General features: G+C 34.3%; 1 protein-coding gene across 1 annotated transcript in view; it reads right to left on the bottom strand.

The window, feature by feature from the left end:
- Nucleotides 1-214: 214 nt before the first annotated feature.
- The window catches only part of VCPIP1 (valosin containing protein interacting protein 1), a 28381-nt gene continuing 3648 nt past the window's right edge, over nt 215-24947 (bottom strand). Inside the window, exons 2-3 of the mRNA XM_047073993.1 lie at nt 17139-17225; nt 215-5127 (exon numbers count right to left, since the gene is read on the bottom strand). Of these exons, the coding sequence (XP_046929949.1) occupies nt 4256-5127; nt 17139-17225 (959 nt within the window). The 3' untranslated portion in view covers nt 215-4255. The remainder of the gene's footprint in view (nt 5128-17138; nt 17226-24947) is intronic.

The following is a 24947-nucleotide window of genomic DNA, read 5'->3' on the forward strand; positions in this document are numbered from 1 at the left end:
TTACATATTCTAAAGAGTATTTCTCTCCAAAAAGTAGACTCTCCAGCTCTTGGCACTAATTCTTAAAGTCAAATAAACCTGAAATATTGATAACCTTTTCACTCTTTTATTGCCCTATCATAGGCATAAAAGGCTCAGGGACTTGTGCATTCTAAAGAAAAATATGCAATACCTTCAAATTTTAAATACTAAGTAATTGATACTCACAAGCAGATAATATCAACTAAAACTTTTTTTTTTTACTAATTTTCCTTTTCTTTTACAAGAGAATAATCATTGTATTAATATTATACTACAAAAGCATGTAGACTCCATAATTTAAAAAATTAAATGTCAGATATACAAGTAATGGCATTTTCTCCAATAATTCACAATTTTTTACAATTTCTGCTATTTTGGAACAAACGTTAAAATTCCCACAATTTAATTATCATTAAATATGAATTGAAACACAGTATCTCAAAGAATTATTAAGAATGGCAGAACTTACAGTTAACTATAAATCTTACAATAGCTCCGCTTTGTTATTTTATTTCTTAAGTAAACATTCTACTGTGGTATGTTTTCAAGTGAATAGTTCTCTTTTGCAAATTAATTTCTTATATTGTGAAGAGCCTTGAGAATGTACAATTTTGTTAAATTATATAATCTTGAACTGTAGGATATATCTACTCAACTTATGTAGAGTATGTATCTCACTACTGCTATGATAAAGGTCATTTTAAATTCGTATCAAATGCAGCTTAATTCAATTTTGCAAAGGCTTCTAGGAAAATCTTAATATGGAGATCTTGTTTTGGGAACCATGAAACTCTCAATATCTACTCTGCAGTATTTTAAGTGTGGGCCAACTGAAATTCCTATTGAAAAATGAAGACAAAATTGTACTGATATTCTGAAATAAACACAGTATTAGATATTGTCACTATATTGATCAAAGCATAATTAATGACAGAAGTTACGAGTTTACTTCATAGCTAAAGATTAGTAATTAGCGAGTTCTAAATTTTTAAGAAAATGTTCACTAGCAGTCAGTATTAGTAGGCAGCTCCATAAAGTAATAGTTATAAATTGTGCATTTAGTAGCTAACATGTGATGTCAGTACAATTCTCAAAAACCTGTCATTAGTAATATATGAATTGCTAGCAAGTGATCTTCCCTGAGGTAAGAGACCATACACAAAAGTCTGCTCATTTCAAATCAAGTTAGATACTTAAAAAGAATGGCAATAGGGACCTGTGGCTGGGATTCACAGATGCATTTCAGATTGATGTCTTAATTGCAAGCAGTAGGCTTGATTGTGAAAACCAAACTAAAAATCATCAGAAGATATAAAGCAAATTTCACAGTCAATAGCATTTGCTAAATTTCTCTCAGGTCTTCATTCTAACATTTTCCAACAAAATACTTGAAACATAGTGAAAGGGGAAACTTAGGCTTACTTTTTAACCAGTTCCTGAGTAAACATTCTCTTGGAGTTCATTATATTCTAGCTTATAATATATGGCAGTGTCTTGTTTTCTTCAATTTCAACCAGTTTGTCATTACCACTATTCTAAACATACACCATCTTCAACTCTACTTGGACTTTTGGTCATCATTTCAAACTTGGTATGACTACTTATAAAATGTATTACTGAAGAGAAAAACTTACAATTTTACTTTAAGTTTCAGTGAAACATCGCAAATAGAATTTAATTATAAGATTGAGTTATGGTTATGTTACATCTAGGGCTAAAAAAAATATTTTAACGATTTATGATCTCTAGCTTGAACTCAAAGTTGTGGTGACCACAAATGGCAGTACTAAAAAATAAGAAGTCTGTGGTCATGTATTTGATTATGATAACCACATGGAAGGACAAAGGATGAAAATTAAGCACTTAAATTCTTTCTAAAACTTGTGAAGATGATACCTGGCCCGCTTCTCAAAACCTACTAGTTACTCCACCCAAATTTCAGCAAATTTAAAATAATTTCAGAAAATCTGACCACTCTCAAAATCAAGCCTTTTATTCTTTATCAAGGGAGAACCCAAACTATTATAATATTCATACCTAACTGGCTTCTAAATAGCATTGCTGTGGCAAGAGAAATTAATAGTGTTATCAGAGTTTAAAGCCCTTCTTCTAATGTTCACAGGTGCATTCTAATTTGACTAAATGCAAATATTTAATATAATAGGAAGATAAAATTTATTCCTGACACTTTTACTTTATGCTATGAGAGTGTATTTCTCAGTTATTAACTAAACATGCCAAGCCACAGGTGAAGAAAATATTTGTTAAAGAAAAGGTGATTATATCATTTACCTGGAAGCAGTGCATCTGCTTGCTAAACAGTTTTCCTGTATTTAAACTAATAAGAAAAAGCCAGTTTCAGTGGGTGAAAGAGCCCAAAATAATTATAGTGGTTAGTGGTAGTTCTAATTTTTAGTTTTATACCCAGAAGCCACCTATACTAACTAAATAATTATTTGGTAGCTGCAGTTCTTTATGCAAAACGAGTGCACAATATAAAAGTCCTAAATTTTCCTGCTCTTTAGGTATTAAGATCATTGAAACTAAATTTAGAAGAAAAGAGATAAAATATGGTTTAAAATGTGATGTGATAAAACCCAAATATATATCTTGCTCAGATATCACTTGCAAAATGTCTAGATTCTCCATTCTTTCCTGATTCAAAATGGAGTAGTTCATTTAGTAAGTGGATTCAGTCAGAAATACTTTCATAGAAAGAAATCTAAAACCTCCCTTCTTTGGAAACACAAGTCAAAGTACTGTATATATATTCCTTAATGAATCAACAGGTTGAAATTTTGAAACACCTGATAATATACTTTCTGATGAACATTTTCTTAGACTGAAAACACAGTTCTGTATCTGTTACATGTGCAAACAGAGACAGCCAGGCTTTGAATGCTCTAGATAAGAGATTGTATTAACATACATTTTGTCTTTCATCCATTCAAATTCAACTTAATTTCAGTGAACAAAGGAAAAAGATGGATTGAAATGTACATTTCAGAATACAGCTTTGCAGAATAGGATAAAATAGTGCAATACCAATCTCAGGATAAACATTCTTTGTCTTTAAGGTATAATAAGCATGAAAGCTGCTTCTTGAGGAAACTGGCACTAAAGATTTGATGAATACACTATTTAAGCAAATGCCCAGTTGATCAGGGTATGATGCAGTAAAATTTGCATCCAAATCCAAGTGAAGCCAACAAATAAAGAAAATTTTATGGATGCTAAGGGAAAAAAGGAAACATTTTTGGTTCAAAGGGGCTCAAAGACATTTAGCATATACAAGCTTAAATACCATTGATCAAAATTGTAGAACAATGTAACTCATTCATAAAGATAAATTCTTATATATAAATTCTCTGTGAATCTGACAAACTCTGAAAATTAGAGATTAACTACTGCTACCATTATTTTCATATTTTCTACCACACTTTGCAATCAACTTTTCTGCAAGATTAAAGAAAAAAATTCAGTGGTACTTGACCAGGCCAGGATTAAAAAAATAATGGTAACATATTATCAACAACAGAGCACACAATTGGCTGTGTTGGCTCAGACAGCAACATTACTGAATCACATTGACTTTATCATTCTAGAATAGATATTTTCCCCCTAGCCTTGCTTAAATCAGCAAAATGTTATATCATTACACTCTATTCTCAAGATATTTTTCACCAAGAATACATATCTCTATGAATGTGTTTACGTTCACGGAAATGTCAGGATCCCAGTATCTAATAAATCCTTCTATGAATTTTAAGATATAATTTAGTTCAGATAACCTTCAAATTTACATAAATCTTTTGACACTCTAATAAATATGTGGAATGGTTATCTTGATGACATCAACATTAGCAAAATCTCATTTCCCCCTAGTTCTATCCTTTTCAGAAATCAAACATTAGCAAGAGAATTTTCATGTTTGAAACATTAAGACTTTCATGGAATTAAAGTTACAAAAACTTCCAATGAACCACATGTATGGAAGAAACTCATCTCAGCAGATCTAATAACTAATTTATAGGAATTCAGAGCCAGCCTGGGCAGCAGTATATTAAAAGCTATTGCCAATCACACACTTGCTGTCATGCACTGAATAACAAGATATAATCTTTGAATTATATACGTACAAGATTTTTATGACTAATTGAGTTATGTGGCCCAGCCAACAAATGTTACATATTCACAATAAACATTCTGCCTTTATTATTAGCCTCTAAATAAATCAAGAGTGATCCATTGGCTCAGTTGTGTTTGTCATTTCAGCATCTTGGCTATCCATCTCTTCAGGCTCCTCCACTGAATTTCCCTTTTGTGCTTTTGACCTTGTAGCAAATGCTGCTCCCAGTGCCTCTGCCACACAGCTATCAGTTGTTTCTATATTCAAATTTTCAGTGCCACCAGTTAAGGAAAAAGATTCAGGTAAGCCAGTCTGAAGACTCCCAGACTTCACAGAAGAACTCACAACTTCTGCTTTCCTTTGAGGAAGATCAGATGGTGGCTGCTCTGTACTTTGATCCCGCAAGTGCTTGTCCATTGAAGCCTGGATAGAAGAAACCATTTCCTGCAATTTTTTTCGCTGGGCCTCAACCAAATCAGGATCAAGCTGCCTGCTGTCTCTCATTGTAACTACTCCAGGAGCTATTCGAATAAGCTCACTATTACTAGGAGCAGCTGTGAATACAGAAGGCTCTATTTTAATGGAACTAGTACTAAAGTCTGTCCCTGTGTTATGCTTCCGTACAACTGGGGCTTCCCTAGCTCTTGAATCAAGGTGTGGGTTACTGGATGCAGTTCCTAGAGAATGCCCTTTTCCCTGAAAGGCAGTTACGTTATGAAGCTGCTCAGATTTCTTTTTCACTACTCCACCACTACCTAGTTTTAATAGCCCATGTGAGGGACTGGATTCTCTACTTCTTGTAGTAGCCTCTGCTCGAACCTGACTTACAGCCTCTTTAACTAAATCTTCAACATCAGGACCGATGGGGAAATGTCCTGCAGCATCCACACACAACTCCAGTCTATCTTCAGAAGCATTATAGACAAAGGTTTTGCCAGGCAGATGTGGAAAAGTACAATGCTTGCCATCAGCCATACCTAAAGAAGGGGGGAAAAAGGTGTTTAACATATTAAAATCTTACTTAAAAAGTGTAGTAAAGACCATTATAGTTGAAATACTGAATTTGCAACAATAATAGTCAGATCAGTTTTGAAAAACAAAACTAATTTAAAAATAACTCATTATATTTATTAATAGAATTTGACACTACTAAACAAAAAGAAATATAACAGACCTTACTGTAGTTCCCCAGGGGACTTTTTTTTTCTTTTTTTTTTAAAGACCATCATTAACCTATTACAAAGTTAGGAAAAGGGCTTGCAACAAACAACTGAGTTATGGGAAAATAGTAGCAAAATTAGTAAAACAACTGCTTACAGTAAAGCAGTTAGAAAATATATTTTTATTTACTAAAACTCAAATTTAAAACTCAGCAAAAATACTTATAAGGGCAAAGTGTTGCACAAATAAGCTGCACATTGTGAATTACAATTAAAAAATCATAAGTAGTTCTACTGAATTACAGAATACCAGAATAAAAGTAGTTTTCTCAGCATACCTTAGGTACATACTTTTCACAAATATAAAAAAATATGTACTTTCAAAATAAGATATCCCCTAGTTAAAGTAGTAATTATGAGAGCACATTCAGGAAAGCTAAAAAAGAGCTAAAAGATCTTAATTCAATTCCTTTAAAAAAGGAGTTATATTTCATGTTACTTCTCTTATTCTTCTCTGGTAAGTCACAATCACCAAAATAAGCCTGACTTACGATTTACTTCTGATCGTCAACTAATACAGCAACAGAAGAACTTGAAAGCAGCTTCTCTTTCTTTTCTAGTTGAGGATCTTGACCTCACTATATGGCATTCCAAAACTGTATATTCTTTCCAGCATACGTGTAAGAAATATGTGTGTGTTTTAAACTATCCAATATTCCTACATTTTAAATTTGTTACTCAGAGTATACTCCAAGTATACAAAAATAGGGGTATAAAACCAAAGATTTTCCATGTTAGCAACAACAAAAGAAAGATGAAGTATAGAACTCTCAACAACATGTGATGAAAATGGTATGTTTATGGCAAAATATAAAGGTAAAAGCAAACTAGTTTTAAATGAATGAAACTATTAGTAAGTGCTGTAGAAACACAGAGGTGTAGGGTAAATGAATTCAAGAATGCTTAGTGGGCATTTAGGTAGTCTCCAGTTTTGTAGGTTGTTAAGAATAGTTCTTCCTGGGGCGCCTGGGTGGCTCAGTCGGTTGAGCATCCGACTTCGGCTCAAGTCATGATCTCACAGTCTGTGAGTTTGAGCCCAGCGTCAGGCTCTGTGTGCTGACAGCTCAGAGCCTAGAGCTGCTTCGGACTCTGTGTCTCCCTCTCTCTCTGCCCCTCCCCAGCTCATGCTCTCGCTCTCTCTCTCTCTCTCTCTCTCTGTCAAAAAATCAATAAACATTAAAAAAAAAAAGTTGTTTAAAAAAAAATATAGTTCTTCCTCCCTCCACTGAAAAAAAGCTACAGAGTGGTTCTAATGTATCTCACTGAATATTCCAAATAACCAGAGAAAAGAACGAAACTGCAAATGAATAAATAACATATAGTAATTTTAAACACTCATTTCAGCAGAAGTATCCATTAATACAAATCCAACTAGAATTTCCTCTTGACAGAACATTTTTGGCAGAGATAACTGACAAAAAGAGACAAAGTTTAAAATCAGAGATGTGGTCTAAAAAGTGCCTTTCAGGCCACAACCCTGGAGTCAGTTTATTACCAATCCCCTCCCTCAAAGATCTGTAAAACTTGGCACAAGAAACAAAGGTAGCAGAGAAGAGAATTTTGAATGGTTAAGTCCAGGGATGACCCTAGGCAAAACTTTTCAAACATTCATTTCAGTAGATAACATCTATTGAGTCTCACTATGTGCCAGGAACTAAAACAGACCCTGAAGATTCAAATAAAATGTAATTCTTAGGAGACAGATACAAACAGATCATTATAATACAATCAGGTAAATATATGATGGGCATACTACTCATTTCACTGATTTGAGGATTAAATGAAAAAACATGTAAAGCATATACCACAGACTGCCTAATATTAATCAGTCAGTCAATAGTTTTAATTCCTCTGTTAGATCGAAAAAGGTTTTGTAATTGTTTCCAGGCTGCTATTGTGATGCTTTTCCTTGACCCTCCCTGGAAAGAATCATAGTCCCACACATGTTCATCACAGTATTTTTTATAACAAAATACCAGAAACAATCTAAATAAGCTTTCAACAAGAAGAGAATGGCTAAGAAAATTATGGTCTATCTCCCTAATGGAAGTAATATCCAGCTATTAATAACTGACATAAATAAGAAACCTATGATGTTTCATATATATAGTTAAATGTGCATGAATAGCAGGAAACAAATCTAAGTACTATAATTACAATCTGGCCAAAACATATATGTATAAGATAAATATTTAAAAATTATAGGTGATGTTTCCCATTTCTATATTTTCTAAACCTTTATATTATTAAAAAAATTTAAATTGTATTAAAAAATCCCTGCAAATATGTTAAGGGTTGTGACCCCTTTAAGCATAATCATTTACATTTTATATAACTTATATAGTCCTTTGAATTTTAAGAATCAAAGTGTATTAAAGTTCCTATATCACATATCAACAATTCCATCACACTGGATACACCAAAAAATGTGTATACTAATGTTTATAGCTACATTCTTCCTTATATCAAAAAACCCAAATGCATCAGAACAGTAGATGAATAATATTAAAATGATACAATAGAATACTATGCGGCAGTGAACATGAATGTATTGAATCCATCAACATGAACGAATCTGAAAAAGTGTTGCATAAAAGAAGCAAATCACAGAGAATGTATACAGCACAATTTTCAATGTCCATTTTCACAAAGTTCAAACACATTATAAAGATACCTGTACAAGTTTTAAAACTAAATTTTTCGTTCATGAATGCATTTATCTCTATATAAAGACCTGCATGGAAAATTACTATAAGCAAATTAACTTTAATTTTTTTTAAATTCATTTATTTTGAGAGAGGGAGAAAGAGAGAGAGGGAGGGGCTGAGAGAGGCAGAGAAGAATCCCAAGTCGTCTCCTCACTGTCAGCATGGAGCCCAATGGAGAGTTCAAACCCACGAACCGTGAGATCATGACCTGAACTTAAACCAAGAGTTCAACCAGATGTTCAACTGACTGAGCCATCCAGGCACCCCTTAAACAAATGAATTTTAAAATATCTACCCAAATATAAAGACTAGGAACATTAACAGTCTGGTTAATTAAATTGGGAAATATTCCTGTTCAAATGTAGATATAACCATCTATTTGTTAGAGAATTTGAAAAAAGTAAGAGAAGTATGTTCCAATTTTTGGAGGATATGGTTGTAAATTTTGGGGTGAGGAGGGCTTGATATACTTTGATTCTTTGACCACCAGATAATAACAATGATTTGCCAAATAAATCTGTCCTAAAAAAAGGAGAGATCAGGGGCACCTAGCTGGCTTGGTTGGAGGAGCATGCGACTCTTGATCTCAGGATCGTGAGTTCAAACCCCACGTGGGGTGTAGAGATAACTTAAATAAATTAATTAAAAAAAAAAAGAGGTAAAACTTTGCCACAAATATTAGAATTGTATTTTGAACAGTAAAATAATTTTCTGACAATGACCCATTTCAAATGGCTGTTGTAGTCAAAAGAATTTTAATTATTCTGCAAATGCCAGCTGAAATTCTAATAATAATAACAAACATTAGCTAATTATTTATTAGGTGCCAGGCCCTTTGCTAACTGTTTCATGTGCAGGATCTCATTTGATCCTAACAATCTCTAGATTATAATATCCACTTACAAATGAAGAAACTGAGACTTAGAAGTCACACAGGTAGGGGCACCTGGGTGGCTCGGCAGGTTAAGTTTCAGACTCTTGATTTCAGCTCCGATCATGATCTCACGGTTTGTGAGTTCCAGCCCTATGCACTGACAGCGCGAAGCCTGCTTGGGATTCTCTCTCTCTCTCTCTCTCTCTCTCTCTCTCTCTCTCTCTCTCTCTCCCTCCCTCCCTCCCTCCCTCCCTCCCTGTCTCTCTTAATAAATAAAGTTAAGAAAAAAAGTTTAAAAAAACTTTTTAAAAATAGTAGTAAATGGTAGAACCAAAATTTGATATCAGATGTTCTTACTTCAGAGCTCTAAACTACTTCCTAATAAGGATAAGTAACACCGGTAACATTTAAAAAACTATAATGGCTCTATTGAGAAATAATTCACATACAATTCACCCGTTTTAAGTGTACAACTGAATGGTTTTTTGTATATTCACAGAGTTGTGCAACTGTTACCACAATCACTTTTAGAACATTTTCATCACACTAAAAAGAAACCCAAACCCATTAGCAATCATTCTCATTTTCTCCCCTTTCCCTAACTCCCAGCCCTAGGCAACACTGATTTCTCTCTAGGTGTGCCTATTCTTGACATTTCATATAAATGGAATAATAGAATGTGTGGTCTACTGTGACTGGCTTGTTTCATGTAACATAATATTCTCAAGGTTCATCCATGATATAGTACATACCAGTACTTCATTCCTTTTTATTTCTAAATAATAGTCCATTGTATGAATATACTAAATCTCACTTACCCATTCATCAGTTGATGGAAATACTGGGTTGTTTCCACTTTTGACAGTTATGAATAGTGCTATTATGACCATCTGTGTACAAGTTTTGTGTGGACAAGTTTCATTTCTCTTGGTTATACACCTAAGAGTAGAATTGCTGGGTTGTAACCATGTTAAATCTTTTGAGGAACTGTCAGACTGTTTTCCCAACTCACTGTACCATTTTACATTCCTACCAGCAGTACGAGGGTTCCAGTTTCTCTACATCTCCTTGCCAGTAGTTCTTATTATCTGCCTCTTTAATTATAGCCATACTAGTGAGTGTGAAGTACTACCTCGTTGTGGTTTTGATTTGCATTTCTCTGGTTAATGATGCTGAGCATCCGAACATCAGTTCATGTACTTACTGGCTGTTTATATATTTTCTTTGGAGAAACATCTATTCAGATTTTGCCCATCTTTTAATTGAGTTATTTGCCTTTTTACTGATGAGTTCTTTATATTCTAGATGCAAATCTATTATCAGGTACATAATTTGCAAAAATTTTCTCCCATTCTGTGGGCTGTCTTTTCACTTTCTTGATGGTGTCCTTTGTAGCACAAAAGTTTGCTTTTTATTTTCCTACTTTTTTCTTTCGTTGCTTGTACTTTTGGTGTCATATCTAAGGTTTTGCCAAATCCAAAGTCAGGAAGTTTTAGGCCTATGTTTTTTTCTAAGAGTTTTCTAGTTTTACTTCCTATACTCTGGTGGTGGATACATTTGGTGTGAGGTAGAGGTCAAATTTCATTCTTTTGTGTGTAACTATCCAGTTATCCCAGCACCATTTGTTGAAAAAATTATTCTTTCTTTATTAAATTGTCTTAGCATTACAGCTAAGAGTTTAAAAATAATTTCAAACCAGAAACATATAAGTATTCAGAAAATAATCAAGAGTCATCCCCACAATCACCCACCTCCTCCCCCCCACACACAAAAAACTGAGGGAAGTTACTTTCAGTTGCATGAAAGACACTGCATACTTACCCTAATTACTGAAAACACCATAATCAATCCTAATTAAATACTAACTTTTAAAAAAACTATTAGCTGGTATCAATATAGTTCAGGATGTAGAATAAAGTGAAAATGGAAAGTTAAAAAGAAAAGGATTAAAAAAAGAGGGGAGGATGTTAAGAGAGAAATTTATAGCTTTAAATTTATTTATTTATTTTTTTTTAAATTGTTTTTTCAACGTTTATTTATTTTTGGGACAGAGAGAGACAGAGCATGAACGGGGGGAGGGGCAGAGAGAGAGGGAGACACAGAATCGGAAACAGGCTCCAGGCTCTGAGCCATCAGCCCAGAGCCTGACGCGGGGCTCGAACTCACGGACCGCGAGATCGTGACCTGGCTGAAGTCGGACGCTTAACCTACTGCGCCACCCAGGCGCCCCAGCTTTAAATTTAAATAATTCTACCTTTATTAGAAAATAAAAATAGAGAAAACCTGTGAAACCAAAACCTGTTTCTTTGAAAAGATCAATAAAACTGATAAACCATTAGCTGGATTGGCCAGCAAAACAAGAGAGGCACAGATTTACCTATATCAAAATGAAAGAGCTAGAGACTTTACAGATATTAAATAGATAGTAAGGGAAGATTATAAATAATTTTATGCCAATAAAATTGATAACTTGGATGAAATGGATAGATTTATTGAAAAATAAAACTAACAAAGCTTACTCAAGAAAAAAGACATAACCTTAAGAGGACTCTATTAAAGAAATTAAATTCATAGTTTAAAATGTCCAGCAAAGAAAATTCCAAGCACAGATGGCTTCATTGATGGATTCTACCAAATAGTTAAGAAAGAAATAATATCCTCTAGAAAACAGTATGGAGGTTCCTCAAAAAGTTAAAAACAGAACTACCCTACAATCCAGTAATTGCACTACTAGGTATTTATCTATAGGATACAAAAAAACAGACTCAAAGGGGTACAGGCACCCCAATGTTTATACCAGCATTATCAACAACAGCCAAACTATGGAAAGAGCCCAAATGTCCATCAACTGATGAATGCATGAAGAAAATGTGGTAAACACACACACACACACACACACACACACACACACACACACACACTGGAATATTATCCAGTCATAAAAAAGAATGAAATCTTGCCATTTGCAATGACATGGATGGAGCCAGAGTGTGAAGTAAGTCAGGGAGAGAAAGACAAATACCATTATGATTTAACTCATACGTGGAATTTAAGGAACAAAAGAGATGAAAGGATGGGAGGGAGAGAAAAAAAGAGAGAGGGAAACAAACTGTAAGAGACTCCTAATGATAAAGAACTGAGGGCTGATGGAGGAAGGTGGGGGAGGAATGAAAGAGATGGGTGATGGGTATTAAGGAGGGCACTTGTTATGATAAGCACTGGGTGTTGTACATAAGTGATAAGTCATTGAATTCTACTCCTGAAAGCAATACTGCACTGTACGTAAACTGACTAGAATTTAAATAAAAATTTGAAGGGAAAAAAAAAGAAATAATATCAGTTATTACAAAATCTACCTGAAAACGAAAGAGAAACAAACACTTCTCAACTCTATTTTATGAAGCCAATATTACCCTGATTAAACAGTCATTACAAGACAACTACATTCTGGGGTATCTGGGTGGCTCAGTTGGTCAAATGTCTCTCTTGATTTTGGCTCAGGTCACGATCTCTCGGTTCATGGGATCGAGCCCTGTGTTGGGCTCTGCTCTGGTAGTGTGGAGCCTGCTTGGGAATCTCTCTCCCATTCTCTCTGCCTCTCCCCAACTTATGCTCTCTGTCTCTTTCTCTCTCTCTCTCAAAATAAATAAACATTAAAAAAAATTACATGCCATCATACCGACATAAGTCACAAAACACTCAACAAAATAAGTGATTTGAATCCAGCCGCAAAGTTGACTCAACATCCAAAAATCAATATAATTCACCCTATCGATAAACTAAAGAGAAAAACCATAAGATCATCTCAATAGATGCAGGAAGAGAGCACCTAATAAAATTCAACATCCATTCAAAATATAAATTCTCAGTAAACTACCAATTGAAAGGAATGTCTTCAACCTGAAAAACCTAGAGGCTGAATGCTAATGCCTGCCCCCAAAGATCAGGAACAAGGCAAGGAAGTCTGCTGTCACCACTCCTATTCCACAATGAACTTATAGCCAGTGCAATAAGGCAAGAGAAAGAAATACAAGGCATACTAACTGAGAAGGAAAAAAATAACTTTTTTACTTGCAAAAGATATGATAACCTACATAGACAATCCCATAGAATCTGATCAAAAGCTACTAGAATATGTGAATTTAGCAAGTCACAGGATACAAGGTCAATGCATAAAAACCAATTTTCTATGCACTAGCAAAGAACAAAAGGAAATTGGAATTTTTAAAAAGCATCTTTTACAAGCATTCCCAAAACATGAAATATTTAGGATTTCCAAGAATTGTATACTGAAAATTACAAAATTTTGATGACAGAAATTAAAGAACGCTTAAATAAATGGAGAAATACAAAGTTTTCATGAAATGAGAAGAATTGATGTAAAAATATCAATTATCCTCAATTTGATCTATATAGTCAACAAATCACAGTAAAAATCCCAGATTTTTTTTATAGAAACTGACAGGTTGATTCTAAAATTTATATGGATAAGCAAAGCACCTAAGATATCCAAAAAGTTTTTTTGGTAAAGAATAAAGATGTTTGCAATGACATAGACAGAGCTAAAAAGTATTATGCTAAGTAAAATAAGTCATAGAAAGACAAATACCATGTGATTTCACTCATGTGGAATTTAAGAAATAAATGAGCAAAGGGAAAAAAAGGGGGGTGAGGGAGAGGCAAATCAAGAAACAGACTCTTAACTACAGAGAACAAACTAATGGTTACCAGAGGGGAGGTGGGTGGGGGATGAGTTAAATAGGTTTGGGCATTAAGGAGTGCACTTGTTGTGATGAGCACTAAGTGTTGTATGGAAGTGTTGAATCACTATATTGTATACCTGAAACTAATTATTACACTGTATGTCAACTGGAATTTAAATTAAAACTTTTAGAAAATAGAAAAAAAAGAATAAAAATAGAAGACTCATACCAACTGATTTCAAGAATTACTATAATGATACTGTAATCAAGACTACAGTATTTGTTAAAGGAGAGACATATAGATCAACAAATCAGAAAATAGTATCTAAAAACAGACCCACATATACATGGTCAATTGATTTTTAAAAATAATTTTACTGATGCTATATTTTGCATATACCCTTTTCAAGTGTATAACCCATGGTCAGTTGATTTTTGATGAAGCTACCAAAGTAATTCAATGGACAAGGCGTACTGTTTTCAACAAACAGTGCTGGCACAATTGGATGTCCATACATAAAAAAAATGAACCTCAACTCATACCTTGTGACATATAAAAAAATCAACTTGAAATAGATCATAAACCTAAATATAAAACCTAAAACTATAAAAACCCCTAGAAGAAAACATAGAAGAAAAATTTTGTGACCTTTGATTAGGTAAGGATTGTTTGGATAGGGCACAAAAAGTATAAATCATGAAAGAAAAAAAGTGTTAAATTGGTTATCAAAATTGAAATCTCTGATCTTCAAAAGATACTGTTAAGAGAATGAAAACACCAATTACAAACTGGGAGAAAATATTTGCAGAACACTTACCTGATAAATGATGTGTGCCTAGAATATATAAAGAACTCTCAAAACTCAACTTAAAATAAAGATTCAAGCCAATTTAAAGATGAGCAAAGGATGGGGTGCCTGGATGGCTGTCAGTTGAGCGTCCAGCTTTGGTTCAGGTCATGATCTCACATTTCATGAGTTTGAGCCCCACATAGGGCCCACTGGTGTCAGAGCAGAGCTCACTTCCGATCCTCTGTCCCACTCTCTCTGCCCCTACCCTAATCACACTCTCTCAAAAATAAATAAAACATTTTAAACAAATGAGCAAAGGAAGAAGTAGGAAGCAAATAAGCATATGAGAAGATGGTCAACATCATTGGATATTAGGGAAATGCAAATTAAAACCACTATGAGATAGTACTATAAACCTATTAAAATCGTTTTAAAAACAAAAACTGATACTACCAAGTGTTGGTAAAGAAAGATACAGAGCAACTGGAACTCCAATGCAGTGTTAGTAGGAATAAAAAATGATCCCGCTACTTTGGAAAATGGTTTGGAAGCTTCTTATAAAGATAAACATACACTTACCATATGACTCAGCAATCCCATTCATAGGTATTTACAAAAGGGAAGTGAAATATATGTCCACACACAAAGACCTGTTCACAAATGTTTATGGTGGCCTTATCCATAGTAAACCAAAACTGAAAATAATCCAAATGTCCTTCAATTGGTTATGGATTTTTAAAAATGTGACATATCCATGTCCAATGGAGTATTACTCAGCATAAAAAACAATGAACTACTAATATATGCAACCAGATAGATGAATCTCAAAAGCATTAAGCTAAAACAGAAATTGGCAAATTTTTCCTGTAATGGAACAACACAGTAAATACTTTATGTTTTCAGACTATATAGTCTCTGTTACAACTATTCAACTCTGCCATTGTAGTGTGAAAGCAGCCATAGACAATGTGAGTATGGCTGTGTTCTTTTTGGCTGTGTTCTGATAAAACTTTATACACAACGGGCAGCAGGCCTGATATGGCCCACAAACAGTAGTTTGCCAACCCCTGTGCTAAATCAAAGAAGCCAGACACAAAGGGTTGTATTAAATTAATCCATTTATATGGCAATAATGAAAAAGCAAACATAAAGAGACAGAAATAAAATCAGTGGTTGTCAGGGCCTAGGGGTAGGGGTAAGGGATTCATTAGAACGGAGCACAAGACAACTTTTTGGAATGATGGAAATGTTCTGTATCTTGACTGTGGTGGTGGCTACTGGGCTGTATATGTTTGTCAAAATTCATATTACACTGAATACCTACAAAGGGTGAATTTTATTATATGCAAATATGCTTCAACAATCCTGTCTTAGAAAGAAAGGAATGAAAGAAGTAAGATCAAGGGAGAAAGGAAGGAAGCCAGCAATTCTTTGGTCCCTGATTCAAATAAAATAAAAGAAAAAAAAAATGGAGACAATCAAAAATCAAGGAAATTTAAACACTCACTGGATATTTGATGTTTTAAAAATTATTTTTCATATTTTTAATATGTGATAATATATTGTAATTTTTTAAGGAAAGTTCTTACTTTTAGAGATACATACTAAAGTTCTTACAGATGAAATTATATTATGTCTGGATTTCTTTTAAAATAGTCCAGTTGATGTAAATAGAAATGTACTGAGAATTGCTGAAGACAAGTGGTGGGTTAACAGGGGTTCATTATATTATTCTTGCTACTTTTACATATGTTTGAACATTTCTACAACAGCCAAGTTGGGCTGTTTTTGTAAGAAGGAAAAAAAGTGTGTAAGAGATAAAATCCATAAATAGTGACTGTGCACTTAATGTCTACAGAGGTCCGGTAGGTGGAAAAATGAGAAAAGCCAGAGTGATAAAGTCTGGGGCCAAAATTATTCACATCAAATCTTTGAAAAAACATGTGAGATCCAAACACACACACACATTGCCAACATTTCTCTTAAGACCTTAAAACTCTGAAGTTGCATACTTGCATATATCTTTACAAACAATGCATATACAATATGAGAAGTTAAATATATAAAATGAACTATTTCTTAAAATCCAGAAAACACTGAGGTATATAATAAGAATAGCCAAAACACAACAACAACAACAACAACAAAAATACTGTATTATCTGGTTCTGGAAGTCACTAGCATTACAATCAATTCTGCTTCTAATTTCACAATTTGTCCTTAGAATCATATACATAATTTAATGAGAAAATAGGAGCAAGAAAGTGATAGGAGACTTTTTGTAATATTATAGCAGAAAATATAGCTGACCATATCAAGAGAATAATCCACTTTAATTAGGCAGACTGCTGAAGAATATATACCTAAAATAAATGTTGGAAATAGCCTTATTTTTATTTAATTTTTTTGTTTCAGAGAGAAAGCAAGCATGAGCAGGGGAGAGGGGCAGAGAAGAGAGAAAGAGAGAGAATCTTAAATAGGCTCAGCGTCTGTCACATAGCTCAACAAAAGGCTTGATCCCATGACCCTGGGATCATGACCTGAGCCAAAATCAAGAGTCGGATGCTCAACCAACTGAGCCACCCAGGTGCCCTGGAAATAGCTTTTAGAAGAATACTATCTGATCTTTCTTAATCTTATAATAGCTTAAATGGAGATATTATCTAAGAATAAAATCATATATTAACTATACCCATGGTTTTCTTCATAATATTGTAGAACACTCCACCCTGCTGGAACATGTGAGGAAGGCCCTTTGCATAAGACCATACATCTTCTCCTGTAAAATAAAAACAAACAGTATTAGCAACAAACAAAAGAATTCCACCCAGGGTTGCCTAATGATTAACCTTGAACAGAGATTGCAAGGTAGATCTCCTAAATAAGTGATGCAGCTTGGTATAACATAAGGAGATGATATGGAGTGATGGGACTGCGGTAAACTGGAAAACCCATGACCTATCTAAAGGTGGCAGCCACTGACTGCCAAGTGCTATCATAGCAGAGTGTAAGCCCAATGCTTTAAGACCATCTGGCTTTTCAGAAGCCAGAAAGCTAGGTTTTTCATGTGAATTCTCCCTATTTTTAAATGTAGAAACTAATTCAAAAATGTCTTTAAAACTGCATGAGTCAATACTGGGCATATGAAACAAAATATATCTGAAGACTCAATCCAACTCAAAGGAAAGTATTTCTCAACACTGAACTAAACCAACAGAGAGAGTGATAGGAAGATATTTATTTTTAACAAGTAGAATACAGAACATTCTATATTTATGTTAAAACTAAACAAAAATAGATGGAAGAGGCTAGGGAGAGAAGTCTATAGGTAGACTGAAGATAAGTAATTGATGTTGTATTGTGTTGTTCCAAAGTTGACTTTTTTAAATAGAAATTTAGAGGGGAAATGACTTGTTGAAGAGATTTAGAATAACCTATAGAAGTCCACAAAATGTCCCCAAGCAAATCACCATTTCACAAAAATATTTTTTCAAGAACATCCTTTGACAGTGACTATTCAATAAGAAGTTTCAAATAAAAAGTTAAGAATGATGATCACTGTTCAAAAAGGTAATAAAGAATGGAAAGAACGTAATAGTTACTTCTGGTAACTAGAGGAATGGTTGTTTTTGTTTCCTTATACTTTCACTATTTTCTCATCTGATAATGTACATGTACGATCAGAATTTTTTAAGTTAATCTTAACAAAGAAAGGTTTTTATTTTTCCTACTAGAAGATTATACTGGGTCTGAGTTTTGAATGGAGGTTACTGATGATGAGGCTTAATCACTATGTACATGCAATCTCTCAGAGCTCTAACCCCTTCCCACATTTATAAACAAGAATAGGAATTTGCATGGCAGTTGGCTAAAGTTATTCAGTACATCAGTTTAAAGTATGCAAATTTTAGGGGCGCCTGGGTGGCGCAGTCGGTTAAGCGTCCGACTTCAGCCAGGTCACGATCTCGCGGTCCGTGAGTTCGAGCCCCGCGTCGGGCTCTGGGCTGATGGCTCAGAGCCTGGAGCCTGTTTCCGATTCTGTGTCTCCCTCTCTCTCTGCCCCTCCCCCGTTCATGCTCTGTCTCTCTCTGTCCCAAAAATAAATAAATGTTGAAAAAAAAAAAAATTTTTAAAAAAAAAAAAAAAAAAAAAAAAAGTATGCAAATTTTAAAAGGCCAGGCACTTAAAGTTTCGGTTGAATAGAACATTTACTTACACACAAACACTTCATTCATTAATGATACAGTATTACCAGAAAATGGCTAAATTTAAGGGTGGGCATACAAATTTAAAATTTTAATATTAATAAAATCCCCAAATAGAGAATGTTAATAACTTCTAGTAGAAGTTCTGGTTGCTGAATTTATCATTAGACTTCATTTGGATGAATTATTTCTATGATAACCTTTCATTTACTTATCAATATTACTTTGTACTATTTTATAAAATATCAGAATACAATTTATTTGGAAAACGTAAAAAATTATAATGGTAGCACTTAAGTTTTTTTGGTAAAAGTCTGAACGGGTCTCAAATTAGGGAACTCTTCAGAATTGACCACCATTAAATACTAGTAAAAAAAAAAAATGACATTTCTTAGTGCTTTACATAACTTAACTATTCCTATTCCTTAACTATTCTGGAACTCTAACCAATTAGAACTCTATTGGAGTGGTTATTAATCTTGTTTTCATTCTGTCCCTCTAAGGATCCTTCTTTTTTTTAATTGTTCCTAAGGACCCTTTTAAGACACTATATTCCTATGCTGCCTCCTTCATTACATTTGAATACTACAGATATACAGATATACTGTTTGTCTATGTACTACATCAGAATTTTATTCATTAAAGTTTTTTTTACTCTCTCCATCTCCCAAGAACCAAATTCACCCCCTTTGAGAGCAATATGTGGCCCCACTGAGTATGCATGCTCTGTTGCTTAAGGGAAGGATAAATAAATCAAAACCTCTATTATCTACCCAGCTTTGAGCTGGAACTTTACAGTTTCATTTTCTCATCACAACTAAGTCCTATTTTACAGAAAAAGAAACAAGCTCAGAGTTTAAGCAATTCTCCCAAGATCAAACAGCTAGTAAGTGGCAGAGCCAGGATTTGAATCCTGTGTATCATTCCAAAGCTTAAACCTACCCTTTCCATTGATATTAAACCTCTACCAGAGGTCAAATTGTGTTACTACAAATTTGACAGAACTATCCGCAGTCTTTTCTTACAGAAATCCATGGCATCAACAACTGGTTAGGAGGAAAAAGTAGGCAAATTATTTCCTTTGGTATACAGATACTTCCATTTGTTGGCAACAGAACCAAAAAAAGAAATTAGAGGTCAGGAAAAATGGATTGTGACATTCTGCACAAGAGCCCCATTAGCATCATATGGCTCTCCACTGCATTTGTCTCCATCAATTCTACAATTGCCCTGGTTCAGGCCTGTCTCCTATTCGAATTACTGCCACCATCTCCTTAACTGGTTTTCCCTCCAATCTTGTTCTCAAATCCCTCCTCCATAATACCTTCAGAGTTGCACCTTTAATGGTTCCCCCAAAAACATAAGGTAAAGTCCAAGCTCCTTTTTCATGGCAGATAAGAGTAATCCTTGCATTCTCTCCTATCCCACATCTCACATCATACCCTAACTTGAGTTTTACAAAGCAACACCACCAAAATGCTCTCTGGTTCCCAATGGCCAATAATTGCTATATATTCTTTAAAACTCAATTTAGGTGTCACTTTCTCTAGCATTCTTCAGAGTGGTGGATAGGTAGGTACCTTCCTTGCTACTCCTATGCATATGAGTACCACAGCCCTCATCACACTACAGGGTAATTTAGTGTATTTTTCTGTTTCCCCTTCTAGACTAGCCTTTCAAAGTCAGGAAAAGGTCACTGGTCTATCTGACTTTCTATTTCCAGGGCCTGGCACGGTGCTAGGTAGACAGTATCATTCTTAACATTCATTGAATGAATGTACATGAATGAACAGTATAAATGACGTTTTTCCTTTTAACAGTGCCTCAAATAAGTTCAGAAAAACTTAACTGAAGCAGCACCATGATAACTGTTCTTCAGTGTCAATACTGATAAAATATAACTAATGGAACCATCTATACCTCTTCATGAATCTAATAAAAAAAATCACAGCAAAAACAAAGGAAAAGACTTTTAGGTACAAACTTCCAGTTATCAAATAAATAAGTCATGGGAATGTAAAGTACAGCATGGTGACTATAGTTAATACTGTATTGTCTATTTGAAAGTTATTAAGAGTAATCTTACAAAAAAGGGAAAGAATTATTTTTCTACCATTTCATTAGAAAGCAAACTCTTGGAGAATAGGAAAAGCTTGGTAAAACATTGAACAAATATTGTATTAATTCATATTGTTAGTCCTCAATTAATTTTACTTTTATTTTATTAAAAAAATTTTTTAATTTATTTATTTTAAGAGAAAGAGAAACAGAGCACACAAGCAAGGGAGGGGCAGAGAAAGAGGGACAGAGAGAGAATCCCAAGCAGGCTCCATGCTATCAGTGCAGAGCCCAATGTGGGGCTCAAACTCACAAACTGTGAGATCATGACCTTAGCTGAAGTCCGAAGAGCCGGATGCTTAACCAACTGAGCCACCCAGGTGCCCCAGTTTTACTTTATAATTCATTTGTTTCTCCACAGTGAACAGTAAAATATTTATATTCAACATATTGTGTGTATGTATAAATGTAGAAAAAAGTCTGTATCACCATCAATAATCTCTGTCTAAACTTTGTCTTCCTCCTAAAAATCTTCAGTTCTCCTATCTAAGTTATATATGGCAGTGATATTACAGATCGTTTTTCTTTTGGTTTATCTGACTTTTTTCCTCCTTAAGAAGCAATATTTAATTTTTAAAAAGCATGTTAAAATGAAACATTTTTAAAATTTTCATTTTTCTAACTTTTACTACTAATAAAATCATGGGGTTAAAAGTGGGCTTTAAGCTCATCATTCCAATCTTTTTTTTATTTGGGGAAGAGGGGCAGAGGGACAGAGAGAGAGAACCCCAAGCAGGCTCCACACTAAACAATGTGGGGTTCAATCCTACAACCCCAGGATCATGACCTGAGTTGAAATAAAGAGTCAGACGCTCAACAGACTGAGCCACACAGGCACCCCCGTCATTCTAATTTTCTAACTAGATTTTTAAAAAGGCAATTTGAAGTTTCTACTTTGCAATTTATAAAGTGAGCAAATTTTAAATTCTAACACCTATATGAAATTTATTTATGTGTTTTTATTGAGGCATAATTGACACACAATGTTACATTAGTTTCAGGTGTATAACACCGTGATTTGACAACTCTATAGGTTATGCTACACTCAACATAAGTGTAGCTGCCACCATACACTATTACAATACCGCTGACTATAGTCCCTAGGCTTTAACTTTCATCCCCATGACTTTTTCATTCTGCAACTAGAAGACTGTACCTCCCATGCCCCTTCACCCATTTGGCCCACTTCCCATCCCCACGACCATCAGTTTGTTTTCTGTATTTATGGGTCTGTTTCTGCTTTTTTGTTTTGTTTTTTAGATTCTGCATACATGTAAAATCATATGGTATTTGTCTTACTCTGTCTTATTTTACTTAGCATAATACCCTCTAGGTCCGTCCATATTGTTGCAAATGGCAAGATCTCGTTCTTTCTTTATGGCTGAGTAATGAAATGAAATATATTTTTAAATGCCCCCCCTTTATATTTTTAAAGATGCCCAAAGGTACTAAACATTAACTCTGAACTCCAATATCTATGACCATAAAATAAACTGGCCAAAATGTAAATTTAAACTAGGAACATGGGACTGTTTCTACTAGAAATACTCCTAAGGGTATTCATTAGCTGAAAGAACCATTGCCATCACTCCACCCTTCTTGCAGATCCTCCCATCTAAAAATGTATCTACTTTATCAGTAGTCAAAACCATTTCTAAGAAAGGCATGCCTGTTTTTTTCCTTATACTGAATCCCTGAAGTATATCCAGCCCATACAACTTTTAGCAGCATCATTAGCATTAAATGATGTATTTATCACACACACACACACACACACACACACACACACAGTCTCTGGGGAGTAAAAATGTTACAGGCAACTATCATATTTTACTTTATACACACTTAAATTCTTTGAATTTTTAAAAATATTATCTTATAACTGAAAAATATGAAGGAAAATAAAAAATATCAAAGTAGCTAAGCACAGAAAGGAACAGAATCAATGTTTAACTTAATCTTCAAAGTATGATAGTATAAATTCATGTATAGACTACTATCTCTGCCTTTGAGTAGTTTATAATAAATACGGTGGGGTAAGCAAATGAATGAAGTAAACCAACAAATAAGATAATGGAAACCTGTAATAGGTGCTATAAGAGAAATGAACTGGGTACCATGAGAGAGGGGGCCCGCTTAGAGTGGTTAGCAAAGGTCTCTCAAACCCTTAGAAAAGGTAGTCAGGAGAAAGCCTCTCTAAGGTGGTATTTAAGCCTACACCTAAACGAGAAGGAGCCAACAATTCAAACAGCATAACGCTTGATGAACTATTTTCATAACAGCTCAGTTCACATCTGGTAATTCACAAAGTAATTTCTGCATTTTGAAATTTGCAATTTTATAAATAAGCCCTGTCATTTTCCATTTTCCAGTCCTCTCCAAACTAAACATCAATAGTTCTCCATCACTCTTTACATAAAGTTGTGTGTATATATAACTATCCCCAAACTGACATTTTTACCAACACATCAGTTTTTATTAAGAATGTCTTCTGCATAATTCAAATACAGTTATAAGAAAATTAGAGGTAAAAAAACTAATGTTTAATACAGGGACTAATACAGGCCACGCAGTGTCTTAGTACACTACAGCAGAAAGTCTCTCAAGTGCTACACTATAAAATCAGCAAAACACTCTTTTTATACTCAAATTTTGTGTTGGGAATAGAAGATTTAAAGAGATTTGTGTATTGAGAAGGGAAGCAACATAAATGTTGGAGGTAAAGAGGAAAGTGATCATAACAAGAAGACACTACCTTACTGAACTCATTGCAGTCAATAGTCTAGTACTCAGATATTCAGGTTGAGAAACCTCAAACTAAACTCAAAAAGTGACCAATTATAAACCAGAACTACATTTTACTAATTTTCATTATAAAATATATTATTATGCTAATCAGACTTTTACAGTACTGATCATAATCTCACCCTTGCCAATTTATTTATCTACAATGGAGAACACAGTCTTCTAAGTGAAGACTACAGGTATGCTCTCACCTGTACATCAATACTTAGGAAGTTAAATGAATGATCAGAATACTTGATGAATACAGAATCCCTAAACAGATACAGTTCTTTCATCCAGGCCATGGTGAGGACTGATCAAATATTCCAGCCCCTAGAGATTATCTTTCTAGTTACCAGAATTTTCATGAACCCCAGATGATGTATCTTTTCCCTTTGTACAGTAGTGTATAAACAGTGCCAAATTCTGCTTTTCAACTCTTTTTCAATGTTCAATGCTGACCATCCATTCCATTTCTGCTGACACAGCCTTTCTTTAGACATGTTAATGTCATCTATTTAATCCAATCAAAAACATTCAGGGTGCCTACAACCTGCTGGGCACTATACTAGGTACTGAGCATCCAAGGTTAGATAAGAAATGAGCCACATCCTCAAGAGTTCATCTTCTACTGAGGAAGACCTTTTCTTTTCCTGTTTTTGACCTGGGAGATTGCCAGTTTTTAAACTACCTTCTGCATGTATCTAATTTTATCCATTCTTTGCCGATGTTATTTGATTTTCACAGTTCTAGGAGGATTTTACTGTTGCCCTGTGTATCAACCACAAAAGGCATTTTGTACAGAGGCAACTGAAGTATCGGGGAGTTAAGCAGCTTGCCTGAATCACTAAGTTAATAAGTAGTGGAGCCAAGATTCAAATTCGAGGTCTTTCTGACTCCAAAGATCACACAATCTTTCCTATTATTTCATGCAGTCTCTAAGAAACTAAAAACTCTAAGAGATAGAAATACACAAAGTGCCTAGTACATTTCTTGACATATCCCCCGATTTGATGGCTATGTCTGCCAAAATAAAATCTACAATATCAATATCAAGTTATTAATGTGTACAGGGCTTTTAGATCTCCTATTAACTTCTAGGCCCCCAAATTTAACAAGCCAGGAATAATCTTTATTTTGGTAGGTCAAGGCCCAACTCACTGATACTTAGTACTCTTAGAAAACAGAATCAAAACCCAGATCACTTTTCTAGTTAAAAACTCTAATTTCAGCAAAAATAAGGCTCTTCTAATATGTAATATAAATTTTAACTCTACTTTAAGCCTTAGTAAAGCATATTAACAGTGATTTAAAAACAAAGAGTAAGCAAATAAAAATAATGTAAAAAGTGCACCATTGGATCATATCCCAAATCATCTAAAGCTTTAGTTTAC

The sequence above is a fragment of the Lynx rufus genome, unplaced genomic scaffold (assembly GCF_022079265.1).
Source record: "Lynx rufus isolate CCGP_SWC_20201006 ecotype Redwood Valley unplaced genomic scaffold, mLynRuf1.p SCAF_12, whole genome shotgun sequence".
Lineage (NCBI taxonomy): Eukaryota > Metazoa > Chordata > Mammalia > Carnivora > Felidae > Lynx > Lynx rufus.